This window comes from Calypte anna, chromosome 1, assembly GCF_003957555.1.
Source record: "Calypte anna isolate BGI_N300 chromosome 1, bCalAnn1_v1.p, whole genome shotgun sequence".
Lineage (NCBI taxonomy): Eukaryota > Metazoa > Chordata > Aves > Apodiformes > Trochilidae > Calypte > Calypte anna.
The window spans coordinates 138,835,889-138,856,290 of record NC_044244.1 but is presented as its reverse complement, the minus strand read 5'-3'; the positions used below and the strand labels follow the sequence as shown (position 1 = coordinate 138,856,290).

The following is a 20,402-nucleotide window of genomic DNA, read 5'->3' as shown; positions in this document are numbered from 1 at the left end:
AGCAAATTTAACAGGACACACTTACAAAAAATACAGACCAGACAATGGAAGACAACAAAAAAGGTAAGCACAAAGCATTCACCCTTCTGAAATTTAAAAGCTTATCGTAGTCCCAGCAGTAAGTCCCAGTGCTCCCTTGAATTTTGGCCTTTTCCTTTAGCTGTTGTTGGGTGGCTCCACCCAGCCCTTCTGCCTGCTAGGCTGCTCCCTGTACCCTGCTACAGCTGCCACTGCATTCTTCTGTCATGCTCAGGCTGCTTCTGGTGACAGTTCCCAGATCTCCAGTCCTGGTTTCTAAACTACTCTGCCAGCCTTCCACAGCTGCCCTCCATGGTATCAGCCAGGGTTTCTGATCTAGCTTCCACAGAGCTGCTGACCCAGGTCTTGCTCCTTTTGCCCTCAGTGCTCTCCTCCCTCTGCTTGCCCTATAGGGATCACCAGATCCATCTCCTGGCAAACATTAAATTATGGAGGCAGATTCATTTTCAGGCTCTTCATTGGATTATTTATTGGATATGCAGAGCAAGTGACTTGAAACTTCTTAGAAGAGCAATAATTAAATCACACAAACCTACAAAATAACATGGCAGGAAGGGTTAAAGAAGACATCAGAACCACACTGAACAGAGGACAGTAAGTTACACTGCTGAGAATCTCTGTAACGATGTCTGTGTAGTTTCAAAGCTTCTACTTTTATTCTCCAACCACAGCAGCTTGCGGGCAGCCTGGTTTCTCTAAAACATTCTGAGAGAGGAATACATTTAAACACATGACCTTCTAATAACAGCTTTGGACCTCATTTGGAATTGTTTACTTTCACTGCTTGCTATCCTCACTACACCCTTTAATCTCTTCCAGAAATCCTCCACCCGGATTGCCGTGTAACATGCACTTTCCGAACAGCTTCACCCGTATCTTTCCACCAGTCTCACCCGCAGTTACTTCCCGTGCAGGGCAATGTCCTTGTGGAAAACTCAAGGACAATTTCACCAACATCTGCACCTCTATGCAGCCTAAATGGTTTTAGCACTCTTCTTGCAGCAGAGAGTTCCACTGCTCTCTACACCAAGGGTGACAAGATAACCCAAGTGGGTCTGACCGCACAGTCAAGTACCTAATTGTAGCACAAAGTGTTTGGAGGCAATGGGACATTCCTCCAGCTCCAAAAGGGTTAACATGGTGGTACAACTGTTTTGATGAGGAAACTGAACAGCACTGTTTGCTCTGCACACAAGCAAGTCTTATTAATGAGTGAAACTTACTGACTGGGCTGGCTGGAAGCCAGGGTTTTTCACTGTATACCAAAGGAGAAAAACCTACTACAGAAAAACACAGGGGGGGGAGGGGAGAGTAAGAAAAAGGGCCTAAACCTTGGCTAGTCCACACATATACAAAGGTGTATTACTGATAGGCAGATCAAACAATCTGTCCTATTAAACAATTCTCTGTGTACAGTAGCACCCTGCACTGTTTGTAACTCTTTACCTATACCGGTACAGGTACATCCAACACACACTCCTCCTCATCACCAGACCCACATAAACCACAGTGCAGGTGCTGAGCATGGCCAGGTCCTGCCCTTCTCTATACAGTCACTGCTCTGCCACCAGCTGACCCACATCTGACCTGGCTCAAACAACTTCTAGCCTCACCAGAACTAGGTTAAATCTAGGCCAATCACCACAAGCTGTCGGCACTGTCACTTGACCTGACACTACTCAATAAGGACCTACAATTCTCCTTGAAGATAAACCTGACACAGGAGGTCAAAGAGGTTTACCACTACTCATTTGCAGGACGTTTTCCTCTTTGTGGTTCTTAAGCATGCTCCCAAACTTGAGCCCATGCTCTTTCTCAAGACCTGGGTGGCTGCCAGGCAGCAGCAAGAGACTCCAAGAATTGCACCTGAGGCAATCAGCCACTCCTGTGTTTCCTCAGAGGTCCTCCAGGCTGCAAAGATTCTGGATCTGCTTAAGCTTTTAGACCCTGGTTGGGAAGAGGTAGGAAACAGCAGAGCATGCTGAAAGGTCTCATTTCAAAACTCAGTTACAGTTTTAAATATTAAAGATTCTTAGCAATAATGAGGGAACAACCAGCAACAATGAGGGAAATTAATTCTTATCTGAATGAATTTCTTCCAAAAGTCTGACCTGCAGGTTAGGGAAACATCAGACACTCATCCACATTTTTCACCAATACAGCAGCAATTTCCCTATGTCCCCTCAGGTCAGACTGAATGCATCTTCACTGGCACATTTAAATCCTGTGTTCAGAACAAAGATGCAATATGCCACACCTGATCTGTTCCTTCTGCAAATCTCTATTTACAGAAAAAACCTACTAACAGCCTACTATTTCAAATATGTGGCCAGCTCACGGATGAAGTTACTACCTAGGGCCTGGATGATCCTAAAGGTGTAAATTCCACTTTACAATACCTGGTAAAAACTGATTTAAAAGCCTCCTATTTTCCTTAGCCATACACCCGTCCTCACAACAGGCTATACTGAAACAGTTGAGGAAACCAATCCAAACTAAAACACACTGAACAATGAAAATAAACATTCTGAGGGAGGAGAAGGGATCAAGAACTAAGTTTCAGGGGTCATGTGTGGGTGTTTTTGGTATTTTAGACACACAGATAATTTCAAGTGACCTGTTTCACAGCTTCCCCACTCAAGAGTCACAATAACGCAGACCCAGAACCGAAAATAGCCTAAATTCAATAATTTAAGCCCAGAGGCAGAAATATGCAACAGAGATGGGCAGGGATTTCTGGCTTCACAACTCAGGAGAGGGTTTGTGGAAGCACCACACCCCCCGTGCCCATCCCTCACTGAAGATTCAGAAGCTCTTCCCAAGGCAAGTCAGTGCAGCCCATTAGCTTGTCCCTGGACATGCCTGGGCTTGCTAATTCAGGGTCTAACATTTCCATACAGAGACTGACAGAGTTGATAACTTGTCTCAGGCATTCCTCATCCAGTCACAACTACCTTATTTCAGGCTCACTTGTTAGCGACAAGAGGATTAGGCACTAGTTTGAGGATTATACCTCACCTTTTAATATGTATTTCCTAGTTTGCCAGAGTGTTTGCCTCACAGCTGAGATCTGTGAATATTTATGTCAGGTGCTAGATTACTATAAAATACATTCCTTTACTAAAAGAAGAAGTCAGAGAGCAAAAAGAAAGGAGTTTTAATTTTAAAAGTGCATGAGGCTTCACCTGAAAGAGGATCCAACAGTTATTTTATAGAACCCTACAAACAGAGCCTTTCAGGAGCTCTTGTACCTTGGTATCTTTATATCAAAATACTTGCACAGTGTCCACAGAACTTCATATACTGCTGCCAAGTGAGCTGAAGCAATATAGTGTAATATTTTTAATACAACACACTCCATTAACACTGACTGCAGTGTAGTTAATATATAGCAAAAGGTTGGGTCCGAGTCACACGTTAAATGGCACCAAATGTCTAATTAATTCAGCCTTCTCTTAGCTCTGAGCCAAGACTGCTTTGCCTCCTATGTGCTGCAATATTAGGCAGTAAAAGGACACAGAAGCAGAAGTTGCTTCATGATAGCTTACCAAGTGCACAGACACATTATATCAGTGAATTAATTTAAAATAACTAAAACAAAGGAGAGTCACTGTCGAGAGCTAGAAAGACTAAGGTTATATCAGAATCTATTTTAATCAGCGTTTTAGGCTATGAAAGTCTTATGAAACTTTACCTTGAAATCTCCAGCCAAGAAGAACTGCTACTGTCCAGACTACCTGGAATTTTATAATTACCCATATGAAAGGTTGTCATCAAATAAAAGTAGAGAAACTGTCCAAGACAAGAAGGACTAGATGCTTGCCTTTTTCATGAACAGCACAAGTTCACTCACCCCTCCCCATATCACCGAAAAAGATTCAAACAATCTCCCTACTCGAGGATTAGAAAGGTAAGTATGAGAATTAGGGTCAATGTAAGGCTTCAGAGCCTTAGAAGCAGCAGAATAGCTGCTGAGTGGCTCCTGGGCAGTGCACCATGAGGCACAAGCACTACCAGACCACCTGCTACCATGGGTAAGAATCAGTGGTGAAAAGCCAGGGCAACAGTGCTGCATCCTACACAGGGTACTGTGAGGTGTATAATATTCATGACTACAGTTTTGTTTGGGTTTTTTGAATAAGTAGTCCAAATATAATCAGATTATCACTTACTATACTATTTTTTTCTGCTTTGTGGGATTTTTCTCTCTGTTATTCATGGTATCATAGAATGGTTTGGGTTGGAAGGGACCTTGATGATCATCTAGTTCTAACCCCTCTGCATGGGCAAGGACACCTCACACTAGATCAGGCTGCTCAAAGCCCCATCACAGGCCCTGGCCTGGAACATTTACTTCAGGGAGAGGGCCTCCACACCCTCTCTGGGCAACCTGTTCCAGTATCCTACCAACTTCAGAAATAAGAATTTCCTCCTAATGTCTAACCTGAATCTACCCTTTTCAAGTTTTAAACCATTCCCCCTTGTCCTAACACTACATGCCCTGGTATAAAGTCCCTTCAGCTTTCTTGTAGTCTCTCTTCTGGTACTGGAAGGCTGCTACAATATCTCCCCAGAGCCTCTTTCTTCAGTCTTCATAGCAGAGGCTTTTTAGATCTCTGATCATCCTCATGGCCCTCCTCTGAACTTGTTCCAAGAGCTCCAAGTCTTCCTATGTTGGGATCTCCAGAACTGGACACAGTGCTCCAGGTGGGGTCTCACAAGAGCAGAGAGGGAGAATCACCTCCCTCGACCTGCTGGCCACACTTCTTTTGATACAGCACAGGATACGGTTGCTTTTCTGGGCTGCAAGCACACAATGCCTGTTCATGCTGAACTTCTCACCAACCATCACCCTCAAGTCCATCTCCTCAAGTCCTCAGAGCTGTTTTCAATCCAGTCTTCACTGAAATTGTGCACTTTCAGGTTCTTTGGGTGATTTAGAACCTGCTCTTCTCCTACAGCGGGGTAATCTCCCTTTTTCCAGACCCTTCCTTTGCCCTCTTTAATTTGAGCAGTGTGATGAGAGTCCTTGCTGTTGAAGACTGAGGCAAAACAGTCACTAAGTACCTCAGGCTTGACCAGGACTCCAGTTTCCTTCTGAAGAGGTCCCACATTTTCCCTAATATTCCTCTTATCAATGACCTACCTGTAGAAACATTTCTTGTCTTACTATCCAAGATAAATAAGTTGTTGATAAGACACAGCATCTATCCTTAAAAGAAGCAAGCTGCAGCATTGCTTGGACTATCTCCTGTCATTAATTGGACACAGTCTTGAAGATCCTACATGGCTTGCTTCCTTCCTGTCAAAAAACCAAAACAAAACCAAGAAACCCTACCCCCCCACACCTCTGGTATCAGTTCTCAGTCAGCTGCTTTCTGGGCCTTTAAAATGACCATACATTTGAGAGAGGCAGTATTGTCACGGTGGCTGCAATGGGAGAGCAGTCCTAAAAATCTAGACTTGAAGTCCCTGTTGTCTGACTTACAGTAGGCACCAAGACCTTGAGCATGATGCCTGAACTGAGCATCTCCTTCATCCCCTCCAGCACCAACCCCTTCCAAGTACTGCCACAAGTAGCCACCACTACTACATCTTCTTCATAGTCCCAGTCCTTGCTTAGTTCAAGTGAGGCATAAATCAGACAGCAATTGCTTTATATCTGCTAGCATTGAAATCAATACTGCAGAAAAAACCAGAAAGCCTGGTTCAAACTGTAGTAGTCAGAGTTAAGCTGGGAGGATGAATCTATGGTGATATTCCAAACACAGTCATAACACTGTGATATGGTAAGGAGGACGGTTGCATTAACGAACAGTCAAGGCTCTAGCACATCATGCTCAGTAGTTTTGTTTATAAAATGTGTACTTGTAGGGGGGAAAAGGAAAAATATGTATTTTTGAAAGTTCAACTTTGTTTTCCTGCTTTTGTGACCATCTGCTATGTTAAAAGATACTGTGAGTATACCCTAACATTTTTTTTTCTGTGTAGAAAGTATTTATTTTAGGCTTCCTATGCAACTGTAAAGAATCTTCTCTAGATAATTCTAGTTCATAGCTTTTTGAGGCTTGTCACTGTGGGACAGTCATCTGTTTCCTTTATTCCAACAGTAGCTATATTTATACCGTACTGAGTAGCTATTATTTCCATGTCATCCAACAGCACATCACAAAAACAGTAAACCAAGTTGTGACTGCTGCCTAAGCCACAGTCAGGGTGGAGGAAACAGAAGAACACAATTTTCTATTAAAATCTTCATCTCTGCCTCATGTTGTACTGGAAGATCTTTCTTCCACTTAGCTAGAAAGAAGCATAGCTTAATAGAGATGAATTATTTTTTCAATTTTTTTTAAACCAGTAAAACAACCAGAAGATGATGCTTCAGCTACATTAGGCAATAGTTGCCTAATAACAATAGATTGCTTGCTTGCACATTTGGTAATGAATGGTGACAATTCTACAAACACACCTCCTCAGTTTTGGAAGTAGTCATTAAGAAAAGCAGAGTCACATTAAACATGCAAGCCTTACAACTTCAGTTCCAGAGTGTTTGCCTTCTGTAAGACTGTCCAGGAGCTATGATTTGGTTTCATCTACTTTTGTCCAAAGCAGCTAAGTTTAATTACCTCTGAAGGCAAGTCTGTTTTATTCTCTTGCTTTGGCTCAGCTCATCTCATTTAAGCAGGCAGACAGCTACAGCCTGCCAGGATACAGTGGCCTCAAGAGTTTCAAATTGTTGGAGAACACACCTAATAATCTCTGTGAAAGTGACTTACTTAAATTATAGTACATGTAATTAACAGAATCACTTGCAAGTCTTCTCACCACTGCTCCTTCACTGAAAAGCTCAGGCATTTCACTTCTGCACTTTATCAAGTAACATTCTGTTCCATCAGCATCCCTGACCAAGCCTCCACCACAAACCTCCAGAACCAAGTTCTTATTCCCCACTGCAGTATGGCAGCCAAGATTTGATACAGTGAATTTACTTCTTCCCCTCAGAACTTGACAGGAGGTGCATTTTGTTCTGTTCAGGTTCCTGCTTGACACAGATGTTGGCAAGTCAGTTATATTCATCTGTTACCAAAACAAAGTAAGTGGGAAAGTTGGGGGAAAAAACCAAAACCACCACCACCAACAACAACAAAAATAAAATTAAAAAACCCCACAACACAAAAATACCAAAAAAACAAAAATGAAAAAACCCACACCCAAAAAACACAACCAAACAAAACCAAATAAAATAAAAAGCCACCAAAACCAACAACAACATAAAAATAACTAACATGTTTTGTGATTTAAATAAGTGATAAATAATCTTGTACTTGTCACCTGAAGGGCATATGATACTCTCTGTCTGTTAAATGACTTGGTGTGGCACATTTCCTGTTTTTTGAACTGATCTGTATGTTCCGAGTCACAGTCTAGCAGCCTGCACTGTTCATTACACACCTAAGAGCATACCAGCTCAGGGCATATCATAGAGATGTTTTTCTTCATAAAGTCTAGCTCAGTTTTAAAGGGTGAGAAAAGCCTTCTGTCCCATTGTATTAGCACAGATTGCCTCATTCAACATTTCCAAAAAGCTAAAAACTAAATACCAAAACAAATTCATTAAAGAGCATATATTCATATTTACCTTATTTAGCTGCACTACTATCCTAATATTCCTTCTACTGTATCTAGCCAGAGGTATCTTTTTTCCCCTCTTACTCCTGAAGGGGTATCAATTGACAGTTTTTCACCTTACCCCCACCTCCTCAGTACTTTTGTCATTGTAACAAATAGATGGAAATAGCTATCCTGTGTACAGACATTTCTTGAAATTGGCCTACTACTTCTATTTGATCATTTGAAATCAAACAGATCTAATTTTAAATGGAATTTGCCACTACTTTCACTAGTTCATTTCCTATTCATCATGTCTCAAGGTACTATATAAAATCATAGAATCACAGAATGTTAGGTTGGAACAGATCTCAAGGGTCATCAGGTCCAACCCCTCCTATTATTATTTTTATGCAAGATGTCTCAGCATCCCATCGAGCTGGGACTTAAAACTTTCCAAAGTAGGGGAATCCACCACTTCCCCTGGGAGACCATTCCAATGTCTGACTGTCCTCATAGTGAAAATTTTTTCCCTTGTGTTCAATCAGAATCTCCCCAGGAGCAACTTGTGCCCATCGCCCCTTGGCTTGTCCGTGTGACTCCTTGTAAATAGGGAGTCTCCAGCTTCTTTGTAGCTGCCCTTTAAGCACTGGCACATTGTAATAAGGTCTCCTCTGAGCCTTCTCTTCTCAAAGCTGAACAGACTCAGTTCTTTCAGCCTCAAATCAGTATTATAAACCCTCGCCAAGTAACAGTCAAGACAAAGAATATCAATTAAACAACTTCAGACTAATTTACTTCCACAGTAACTGTATATTTGCAGCATTTTTTCTAAAAAACACAAATTATATTTCAGATCCACTGAGCTCTGTATTTTCTTCACTGTATTTGCATTTCAACCAGCACCCAAGATTCTTCCATGACATGGTTGTTCAAGAGTTGTATCTGTTAGCTAATAAATCTTAGATGACTTAGCAAATTATGATTAGGAAAATGCAACTGTAATAAGCAAACATGCGAACTCAAAGATATCTTTATCTGCACAATCCTCCCATCCTGTATGCCAAAATATTACAGTACATTCCAAAATGTATCTTCTATTCATGTGTTTCAGTTTCTGAATTTGGTTCTCCTCAGAAGTTTCTGTCAGAGGTTTTGAGGTTTGGTTATTTTTTTTCATTTTCTCACCCCCCCTTCCTTCCGCTTTTGGTGGCTTGAGCATCCTCATCTGTCACACACTGAGTTGCATTTTGGATGTTAAAGAATTCACTATCACAAACTTGTCCCTCATATTTGAAGAAATAAAAGCATGCCTACTTGGAGCTCCAGTCCCTCTGGAAATCAGTATTATGAAACAAAGAGAAAGTTCTGCTAATACTAAATAGTGATTCTAAAGGAACTCTGCCAGTCAGCCATCTTCAAAAATTCAAATTCTCACCATTCTGACACACATGCACTGTCTCAAAACCCCCTCAAACCAGCCAAACAAACAATGTCAACAGATGTCTAAACCAGACCAGACCACACAGGAAACACAGGCAAATTCACAAGCTCAGTAATATCTCAACTTAAAATTAGTCTCCCTGGATGGAAGACCCAACTCCCCTCCCTGAGAAAGTTCACTGCTGGATGAGTCCGAGTAACCACATTTTCCTCAGCAGAAGCATCTCATGATGATACAATATAACAAGTGATCTCTGTAATGCAAACAAAGGGTCCCTATTTACAGAATTCAGCAGTTCAGTGGAAAAGAGCTTATTCTAGCATTACTCTGAACAAGCCTTTTTTGTAAGGACCTCTTCCAAAACTTCCTTGCTGAAGCCTCTTCAGGAAAAGGTCTCTTAAGACCAAGCAGATATTATCACATATCTTAATATTGCAAATGTTATTACATATCTAAATATTACAGGTATATTACAGGCATACATATCTAAATATTCCAGACTTTGTTCCAGTGTAATAGTTCCCTTTCTCAAAACAACTCCACTGATTAACTTTGCTGCTCCTGACTCCTGTTCAGTAGAAACTACTGAAAATAATCCTCTCCAGCTACTCCAGAGCACTGCTCTCTTCCCAGAACATTTTCCCATTACAAGCAGGGCTTAGAGTCACTATGAAAGTGACAGTAATTCTGGATTTTGTTCTCCTCTTTATTGCTACTTATCACATTTCCAGATCTTTGAAATGCTCTTCAAAATAAATCTGTGATAAGGAGAGAGGGGAAAACTCAGACTGCAACTGCTGATATGCACTGTTAAATCTCAATGTGAACAGTTAACACTGAAGTTTTGACTCCTAGTGTTACATCAGTATGGTAACACACCAGTCTGCCCTACCTATGGATTCTGCAACGTATACAAAAGTCAACACTGCCTTTTACTGAAGAGAGTGAAAAATAGAAAGCTGATCAGGCATTCAAGCAAGTAGAAGTCTCTTTGTATCTTCAGCAAATCCTTCATTTCACAAACTGCTCAGTACCTTTGAGACAAGATTAGTCTAGCAGTTTCTGAAGAGTTCCCCTCTCAGATCAGACCTTGATTATATCAAGAACTTACAAAACAGAGAAAAGGGAACAATTTGTAGTTCTCTATCTGCCATTTCATGGGTCTGGCTTGTGTTAAGTGTTTAGCGACCCTTGTTCCAAGAAAGTGAGAAAAGTCTCAAGCAAGAAAAATCCTATTCCATGGCCTGTTCACAGGTAACTGCAGCTGCAGGAAGCAGATGACACACATAAGATCAAAAAACTTATCTGTTGAAAGGAGGTATTATTTTCATGTTAGGGGAACTATATATTAGAGAGAACAAAAAGCTTTCCAAAAACTCACTCAAAAATTGGGAACTGACCCACTCTCTTTCCAGGATGCTAGATGCTGTACGCACAAGCTCACTTGGGGACAAAGAAAATGATTACCCAGTTTCCTAGATCATATTTAAAAGGTAAACCAATATTTAAGAAAAATCTAGTGACTTTATGTTAAACTAGTGTCCTGTAAGGGGATATATGAAGAGAGCTGCACCATTATCCCATGCATTTAATACAATGCATTTTATAGCATTATACAAACTGTTGCTCAACATCTAACATCCTCCCTACAAGCTCTGTGAGGACATACACATCTCACTGATACCTGCAGTCATATTATACAGGAATTAGAAAAAATGGTAGACATATATGAATCGTTTCAAAAGCAAGAGATAAAAAACTGACAAAAAATACAAACAGTTACAATGACTTAAGGTAGAAATGTTCCCGACAATAACAATCAGTTTTTTACAAGATTTTTATCCCTGAGGAGATAAATGAAGTGTCATGCAGTTTGCTGCAGGAGAAATGCATAGAAAATAATACCTGGAAAAGCAGATGTCTTGCCCATGTCAAACAGGCACTGGCAGTCTTACAGAGCTATTCTGTAGGCAATAGCTTTTTCTGATACTCTCTAAAAATTGTCATCATGGTACTGTGGTTAACTAGGACTAGTAGCTATTACTTTGTATATTATTAAAGTAATCCTAGTTTAGCAATATTGCATGCAGGTAAGTGTAATGAGCCCTGGAAAGCTGCAAGACTAAAAGTCTTGCATTTAAAAAAAATGCAGTGACAAATTATATTGCCAACATTTAAATAATGTTTTATTGCCTATTTCAGTTAAACTATACTCCATGTCTACTCTTGTAAGAGACAACATTTACCTCCCAGCCTGTTTTAGAATACTGAAGGTGTTTTTATCACCGGATTAAAAAGAACAATACTGATCAATACTTACCATTGTCAATGTCAGTCCTATCAAGACCCTAACTCATAAGACTACAAACAATCAGAGTTAAAATCCAAAAGAAGTTGTAAAGAACATAATTTATGACCACATACCTATGATGGAATCCCTGCGAAAAACATCTCTGTCAAAAATATAAAATGACAGATGGCGAAAGGTCCGAGGAATTTCACAGTAAAAGTCTTCTCCATAGAAGGGGCTGCATAAACAAACAAACACAAAACAAAACACACACAAACACATACACACACATGAAGAAAGAAATTAGTGTTGATATTCTGGAGCAGTCACTGTGTTTATACTTCACACCCAGAAACACCACTCTGGACTGTGACTGTCTTTCCTGTCCATGAATGTGGACCTTCAAGCAATGCTCCACTTTGTCTCTTCCCACCCATTTCAAATGCCCACAAAACAAGACTTCTTAACCTGGAAAGCAAAACAAAACAAAACAAAAAAACCAAACAAAAACAACCCAGATGCTTCTTTTTATCTGGAGGACAAGTGTTCCTAAATAAAGAGGCCAAAGACCACATTATCCCTGAACACACAGTGCCTTGAAGGGTGGAGAGAAGCCTTTGCTGCCACACTATGCTTACTGTAGACCATTATGACAGAGATCACAAAAGAATACACATGAACAGGATGAACAAAAGAGTGTGGCTCATGGCATATATTTACTTTAAAAACCGCCTACAGCCATTCCCTCTTTCTTCATCCCCTGCAAATTTTTCTTATTTAAAGTCAGTCAGGTTTAGCCAACTGATGGTAAATAAGCTTTGGAGCTGGCATATCAGGTTGTTACCTGATGGAGCCACTTATCTGTCCATTTTTGCTTACTGGGCTTGTATAGAACAAATTCTTTTGCAGTAAGACAAAATTAAAAAAAAAAAATACAAATACTACCTCTGCATGAAAAGCTCTTTGAAGACTTGAGGGGCTTTCTTTGGATCCTACCAATTTAAATGGGGAAAAAAAAATCTCCGACATACCTAGCATTAACCTCTTCAGTTTCTCTCTATCCAATTATATGGTTAAGGATTTACTCCTAACGAACTCCTAAGCACATATCAATATTATTTATTAATTGAGAGATCTACCGTTTTGCACAGACTTTTCATTCCAAGTCACTCATGCTTCAGTAGATCAAAATGAGTGGATACAATTTGAGTGATATGAACTAATACAGTAAGCACTGCTGATGTAGACATAAAAATAAATCTAATTCTAACAGGCTGAAAGCCAGAAATTTTTTTCTTGCCCAATATAAGATCTCGTTGTCCTGGCTAAGCATAAAAATGGGAGACAGAATTGTGCTGAAGCTGTAATTGTTACCAAAGGCTTTTCAAGCTAGAAAACTAGATATCCAAATATTAATAGTTCCTTCCACTAAATTTAAATTTTGTCAGGAGAGATAGTTCCCTTGGCTTCTTTCAGGATATTTTACATCATTTTATAGAGGTTTGCTCGTATTTCTAGCTACAGTAAAAATAGTCCCCCAGAACTACCACATTTCCTCAAAGAGCCAGCTGACAAGTCTCACCCAAACATACAGGCACTGCAAATTATCTAAGCTCCCCATGTTTGCATGGGATATGCCACATCAATTTCATGAAGTCCAGTGACATTACTTAATATTGATAATAAGAATTCATAGTAAGAATATTATTTAAGTCACTACTCCACCAACCACATGGAAGAACACATATCGGACAAACAACGAAGGCCAAGGTGTACCCACAGGTTAAACTTCCACCATCACAAAAGTTTTCCATTCCTTGAAACAAATTCACTCAGCTGTAAGTTACATCAATGAGCCCCACTCAGTCATTTGTATTGATGAAAGCAGGGGGGAAAAATCTAGCAGCTAGAAACAGCAGCACTTTGACTTTGTCCCAGCTGCCCCCTCTGGTTCTCCACTCTCAGTCATCTCCCCTTCACCCATTCTGCTTCAAGGGGCTTTTATTTATCATCAAGAATTCAGGCACAAAAGGCACTTCGGCTTCTACCAAACTAGGAACTGGCTGTCCCAGCAGCCATGCTTCTGCTGGCAGTCCCCAGGGCCTCATTTTGTATACATAACTTAGTGAGGGTTTTTACACACAGGTTTACCCCAAGGGGGCTACACAAATGCAAAAATATTGCCCAAATACCTACTGCATTATACAGTATATATGTACTCTGCTCAGCCATAAAATTGTCCTTTCTGATGGAAGAACACAATGGATTAATTCACTCACTAATGACCTTAGAATGAAATGATACTTAATGAACTGTGGGTTGTATACCCAATTCTCTGTCAAGCCTGTGGGAAGCTTCAGTATACTGGAAGTCTAAATGCAATGTAAATGCAAGACTTCACTGCACATGCTTTAATTCAGCTCAGCTGATTCTGGGGGAAATCAGTAGGGAAAACACTCCAGCTGGGCCTTTGGCAACTCCTGTATTGATATTTTTCACTGGTGGTGGTCAGGGGTAGAAGATAACTAAGACCACACCACAGCAAAAGAAACATGAGATTCAGAAAAGCAGAGTGGACAACAGAAAGCATCAAATGCATGGTAACACAAAGGGATTTTTTAACAGAAGAAATGCTCTGAAGGCTGACTTTGCCATGTAGGGACCACATCTGGTCACTACCTTTAGGCACAGGGCTTACTGGCCTGAACAGCACCTGCTGGCTGCTTTTCTTCATTTTTTCTACATTATGTGTGGCAACTGTCAACAGGAGAGAAGTTTTGCTTTGCTTTTCCCCTCTGAGACCTAGTAGCCCATGTAGATTCCCAGCCTCTCATCACTCAGGTAGCACCCCTGAGGCACACTACGTTCTTAATTAATATAAGCAAGCAGATTTCCAACATGAGTGCCCTCACTCTGCCCTGGATAATTAGCCAGCAAAGTTTTAACTGTAAGGATACACACCAAGATAAAGCTGACATTCTCCCACCCCAATCTTCTGTAGCTCTGCAGGAACAGTATCTTCTTTCTGAAGGAATCAAAAGTAACTACACAAATACTTCCAGCTTCCACTTAAATGTGTGCTTTCCCTCCATGTATCTCTTCAGAACAGTACTTGCTTTGTCTCCCACCCAGACCCAAAAAGCAAGAGGTCACAGCAGTCAAACCCCATGATTTATTTCCCAAGCTAACTTATCTTGAGTGTGAGCCCCAGGGCTCCAGAGTGGTTTTTCCAAAAGAACAGCTAAATCCCTCCCACAGTGTCCTCCCAAAAGCCAGAATCAGCCTAATAGGGCTTCAGCAAGTACTTTTATTTTGACATAGCAATTAATAAAAAGCAGCAGCATCTGCCTACACAGCCCTCAGGAGTCTGACAAGATTCTCCAAAACAAATACTAGAACTAGCCTGGCTAAAAACTTGGGAATCTTTCAGAACCAAGTGAGTTCGGATTCAATTCTCAGGTTTTGAGTTACAGTTAATTCCCTGTAGATTAATCAACCATATGGCTCAGGAGAAGTTTTATTAATTCAAAGAAGAGGAGAAATAAGGAGGACTCCCTCCCCAACCTTGCACCGTAGGCTGCACATCAATACAGTCACACAAGGGAAGGGCACAGGTAAGAACAGTGGTGTCATTAGTTCACTTTCTTCTGGACTTCAAACAAGTGACAGGATGTAACTGCTGAGACAAGGACCCTGCAAGGACAGAAACAGTGCACCTCCACTGTAAATGCAATTCAGCTCCTTCCAAGCTGAATATAAAAGCATTTTCAAAGCCAGCTTCTTCAATAAAGACTGCTAAGTTTAGAACAGTTTTAATAATTTCTTTTTAGTTTTGCTATCACAGGCACAAGATGAGTGGCTAGGCTGGCATCAACTGCTCTGCAGTTATGAAATGAGGCTTATTCCTAAATCACTGTTTCTTGTTTCCCTTGACGGGACTGGACTCTACAGAGAAAGACCTATACCAATTTTTAAACCCTTGAATCAAGCTTTCAGACACACAAGAGCCTGAGTCTGGAGTTCTCTACTGCACATACCCTCAGCTTCACACCCCTTTTCTCAGCTCTTTTCCAGTAGGTACCCATCATTTTGCTGTGCTCTGAAGGAGTGGAGCTCTGCCTCAGCAGTCCTCTTCTCATCAAGTGTGGGGCTTTCTCACTACACACTTTATACACCCCCTACTACCAGCACATACACTAAATCCCCCCTTAGGACACTTCCTGCAGAATGCTTCCACAGCTCTTGTGACAGATGAGACACACACACAAAAAAATCAGTCAAGTAAAAGAATAAGTAAAAGTGAAATGGATTCAAATCTTCAGGCACAGTCCCCTCTCACCAAAATCTTGCTTGTTCCAAAAGTTCACAGGAGCAGGAATACCAGGAAATCAAACCCAAAAAGTTCCCTCTGGACATTGCTTCACTCACATACAGCTGTCCAGCTTAGAGCCCTTCCCATTTCGAGGTATCTGTTTTTTAATCTCTTCTGATGTGTTTTTTGGCAATGGGTATTTTCAGGAGGAGACAGGGAGGAAGAGAAACAAATTACTCTGTAGGATCAAGTGGAATGAAAGCAAATAAAGAAGAGAATCTTCATTTCAAACATGATGAATGGGAACATTTTCCCCAAGAAAAGGTTCAAAATTCATCACTTTTACATGTTTTACTAAACTCCAGAGACATAACTTGCAACTTTCATTCCATAGCTTCAGCTGTCTACAAAAATCACCGTAAATACTATAAATAGAAAGGAAGAGACTTCATAATACAAATTTCAGTGCAGAAACATTTCTACATAGAAACACAGTTTCAAGTTGTGTTGCAAAACCTTAGCTTGTTTCTCAATACTTAGGATTCGCTAAAGCAGTTTAGTTTTTCGTTTGGCACCAACTCCAGTGGATGAAGTGAAAGAGTTGCATGATGAATAATAATGAAACTCCTCAAACCCCAATTCTTTGTGTATGGATTTTTTTTTTTTAACTGCTTTTGTGATTGAAACGAAGAACTATTAACATGCCACAGACAACTCCACATCCTCTGACTATTTTAAACGGTTTAGAAATACTGGATTCATCCTGCTGCATGAACTGGAGACCAAGAGTTCACAGTGCCATGTGAGTGGGAAGCAAAATCAGTCTGTACAAAGGGGTACAGTTGTTTGTTTCTACTGCTGAGCTTTTTCTGCTCCTTGGCTAATACGCTTTATACTATGTTTTGCAGTGGACGTAAAGGGAGTGGGGTAGAGAAGAGAAGGTTTATTCAAAGCAGGCACAGCAAGCCAAATAAAATCTGAATGCACTTCAGTCTCCTACTAGACACAGAGCTGCAAGACAACAGGCAAGTAGCACAGGCTCTGTAGGAGCCAAGGGTGGCAGATGTCATCGTAGCTTCCTTACACAATTTATTAAAAATACCTAGTATTATATTTAAAGCACAGACTTGGCAGAGGACGTGCAGCAGGAAGTATATGGCACAGAAGGCAACATCTAAATACAAACATACCACTTATGCCCACTGTTAAGAGTACAGGCTGCAGTCTTCCAGACATTCACTAAGCTTAAGTGAATTATTCTGTGTGTCACTGTGCAGACACCCAGATGGACAACGCTGCATTACAGAGCCACAAACACTCCTACCACACAGAGAAAAAAATATCAAGCAGTGTGCATTTTCTCAACCCTGTGCTCAGAAAAGACACACAGACACATGAGCTATAGTTATCCTGCTCACTTGACAGTTACTGGTTTGGCTCAATGAGGCTTACAGGGATTATGATAACTTTAAGCAGCAGCCATTTGGCCCCTACTCACCTCCCAAAATATTCTGTAAGACGACACACACAAACAACAGAAGTCACATTACAGCTGCACTTACTTTTTTTTTTTTTTTTTTTTTTATTTGTGATCACTCAAAGCACTCTACAAACACCAACAATTGTTACTCACATGGGTGGCTTTTCATGGGGATAAACACTGTCATTCATAAACACTGCCTTGGGTCTCAAGGCTCACTTCATTCTCTTTTTTCCATTAACTACTGCTTCCCCCATAGTGCCCTTTCCAGCTGTATGACTTCCCTACACAACCATATAGTCCTTGCCTTCAATAATATCTCTGATCAGGCTGAAGTTGCACCCAGACCCATCTTACCCCTTTTCCTCTTAGAGGCTTGCAATGTTTCAGAATTGAAGTGTATTGATATTAGCAATTCAAGGTACAGTTGGATGTGGTCAAGTGAAGAAGACAGCAGGCAGGACACTGAGGAGTGACCTGGGAGCATGCAGGAGAAAAGATGCTGAACACGCAACACCATCCAGCTCAAGGACTCTTTAGTTAAGGCCTCCTGGCTGAGGAAAGCTGTTATTTCAAGAAGGTGAGCTGACAACATAAGAATATGGAAGTAGCTAGTGGAACTAACTCAGATAGAATAGCTAATTTTGGCAACACTCCAACTAAGGGAAACAAGTTTGTATTTAAAATTTGAGAAATGGCCTGAATCCAAGATGTTATCAGAATAAGAGAGAAGTTTAGCTATGCAGCCATGAACTCCAAGCATTGGAAAATAAAGGGCTTAAGCAAGCATAGAATGAAAAGAACAACAACATTAAAAATGGCAGTAGAACTACAGAGAAAAAGTTCTGAGAGCTACTGATGTGTTACCTGACCTAACACTAAAACAAAGACACAGCAACATCTCATTAAAGATAACATAGTCTTAACTGTGAATTTACAGCACATTTCACTATACACTCACAAGCAGACTGCAGACTTGTGGCTCTGTTACCTTCACTGGAGACTAGCAACAAAAACAAAAACAAACAAACAAACAAAAACTAGTGGTGGGCAAAGAGCCTCTGGCTTCATTTGCTGTTTCATTCAGGCTTTGATCACTATGTTTAGCACGTGAAAAATTCCTCAGTGAAATAGTGGAGAACGAAATAATCGCAGACTCGAGACGCTTGGCTCATCTCTCTCAAGCACACACTGTCAGCCATTTGATTCTTAACATACGACAGTTTTTGCCTCTTTATTCATATCCTTGAAACAAATTTAGAGATGTCACATTCCTTCCATTCTTCACCTATGATTTGAGAAGCTGCCTTGATTTCCTGTTGCAGCTGACACTGCCCTTTAAGTGAATGGAAACATTTTATGCAAACGGCAGAGGCAAAGTCTTGGCGCCAACAAGCCAAGAAAGTTTATCCTTAGGGAAGATCTGCACCTAGGAGTAAGTCCAGAGTGGTGGAGCCTGAAGTTTGAAGCTGCTCAGGGGGGAATCTAAATAGATGGTTCACCAAAGGAAATTAATAGGAAAAATTCCTGTCAGGCTGCCTACTTGCAGCTCCGAACTTAAGAGAGTTTTTAGATCCGTGCTCTTAAAAAACAGAAAGGCATTTCTCATGTATTTCTTAGGACATAAAATACAGGAGTCCTTGCAACATACATCTTTGCTGGGTCATATGAAAGGGATCTAATTCTATTCAGTGCCTTTGTGGATTATGGCAATATAAATATTGAACAACAAATAGAAAACAGAGAAGCACATTAAATCCTGGCTCTAACTGACCTCTCCCTCATATCTTATGACTTGCATGTGACCTTCCTAGAATTTACCAAAAGCTTGTGCCAAGGAGTTTATGAAAACAGTGCTGCTTGAAGAGTTCAAGAGTCTCTTCCTGGGAACCTGGAGAGCTTGCTCTGACCAACCCACGCGTGCCCTGTGCTTCTCCAAAGATCCCCAGAGAAGTGGGAAGACTCTGAACAGCCCCACATAAATACTACTTTTGTATTGTTCTGTGGTTTCATAGAAAGGCATCCTCATGTTGTAACCCTTGTTTCAGTCAGATGCTAACTAATTATCCTCACAGCAGTCCTTAAAATCTTCCAGCACAAGGCAGCAGTGCCACAACCCAGAAGCCAACAGAGCATGGCTGGCAGGAATGATTTAAGTTCCTGATCATAATTTATATGCCCCACCTGACTGCTGAACAGAGAAGTTAAGGTTCACCATGCTGGCTCCTTTCCATTTTTGAGATGCAAACTTAGGGCACCAGGCTCACACAGATTCTCTTCAGAGCACCAGTAAGGTCACCAGACTGGGCAACAGGAGGTGCTGGTTCAGGCTCTGTTGATTTAAGAATTTACTTCTCTCAGCAGTCTTCTCATGCCTATGCTAAAGCCTAATAAAAGAAAAATCTGTTGCAGAAGATTAGGACAGAGCTCAGGGAAGCAACACCTCTTGCTGTCCTAGTATAAAAAAACACAGGAGATCATGAGTCAGTCTAAAGACTCTGACACAAATATTCCAAGAAAGCCAGAACTGAACATTTATCCAAGTCCCTCTGGGAAGGAGGGATAACTGCTTCCTTTCTCCCATTTGCCAGTTCTATTTAAGCTTTCCATCAGGAGAAGACCTGCCTTAAAAAAGCATATATTTCTGCAGTGGCTTGATGGAAACTTAATGAAGCTCAAACAAGTGATTTTTTTTTTAACAAAAAAACCCACCAGAAATCACTTCTCGAATTCCCAAGTACACAAGAGAGTGTTTCAGCATGATATTAATTGTAAGTCTTTTCATGCAGATAAAAAGCCATTTTATCCAGAGACACTGGAAAAGTTAGGCTTCTCCAGGACAAATCTGAATGAGAAGACAAAAAAAACCACAACCCACCAAAAAAACACTTTTAGTTTGAAGCAGGAAGAGAAACTACTGCTTCAGGGACAACTGACTTAGGGACACAGCATAAAAATAAAAAACCCCCATACAGATAAGTCTGCTTTTTGATACATTTTTTTAATACGCTACATTATAAACATTATATATATATACCACCTTCATTTAAAAAAGCACTCTATTTTTAGTCAATTTAAATACATCAAGAAACAAAAGTCTCCATTATGGAGCCCAGTACACTATATCAGAATATAAGATGGAGAATAAAGACTTTAAGATGACAAAAAATACGCAAGAGAAATATTGGTGACTTAAGAGAATAGATCTCACTTCTTCAAGCTACTTTGT

General features: G+C 40.6%; 1 protein-coding gene across 2 annotated transcripts in view; it reads right to left on the bottom strand.

Moving 5' to 3' along the window:
* Positions 1–20,402, bottom strand: part of RASA3 (RAS p21 protein activator 3) — a 131,808-nt gene that overhangs the window by 71,467 nt on the left and 39,939 nt on the right. For both annotated transcript variants that reach the window (XM_030466210.1, XM_030466200.1), the window contains exon 3: positions 11,516–11,619. In XM_030466210.1, coding sequence (XP_030322070.1) covers positions 11,516–11,619 — 104 coding nt within the window. The remainder of the gene's footprint in view (positions 1–11,515; positions 11,620–20,402) is intronic.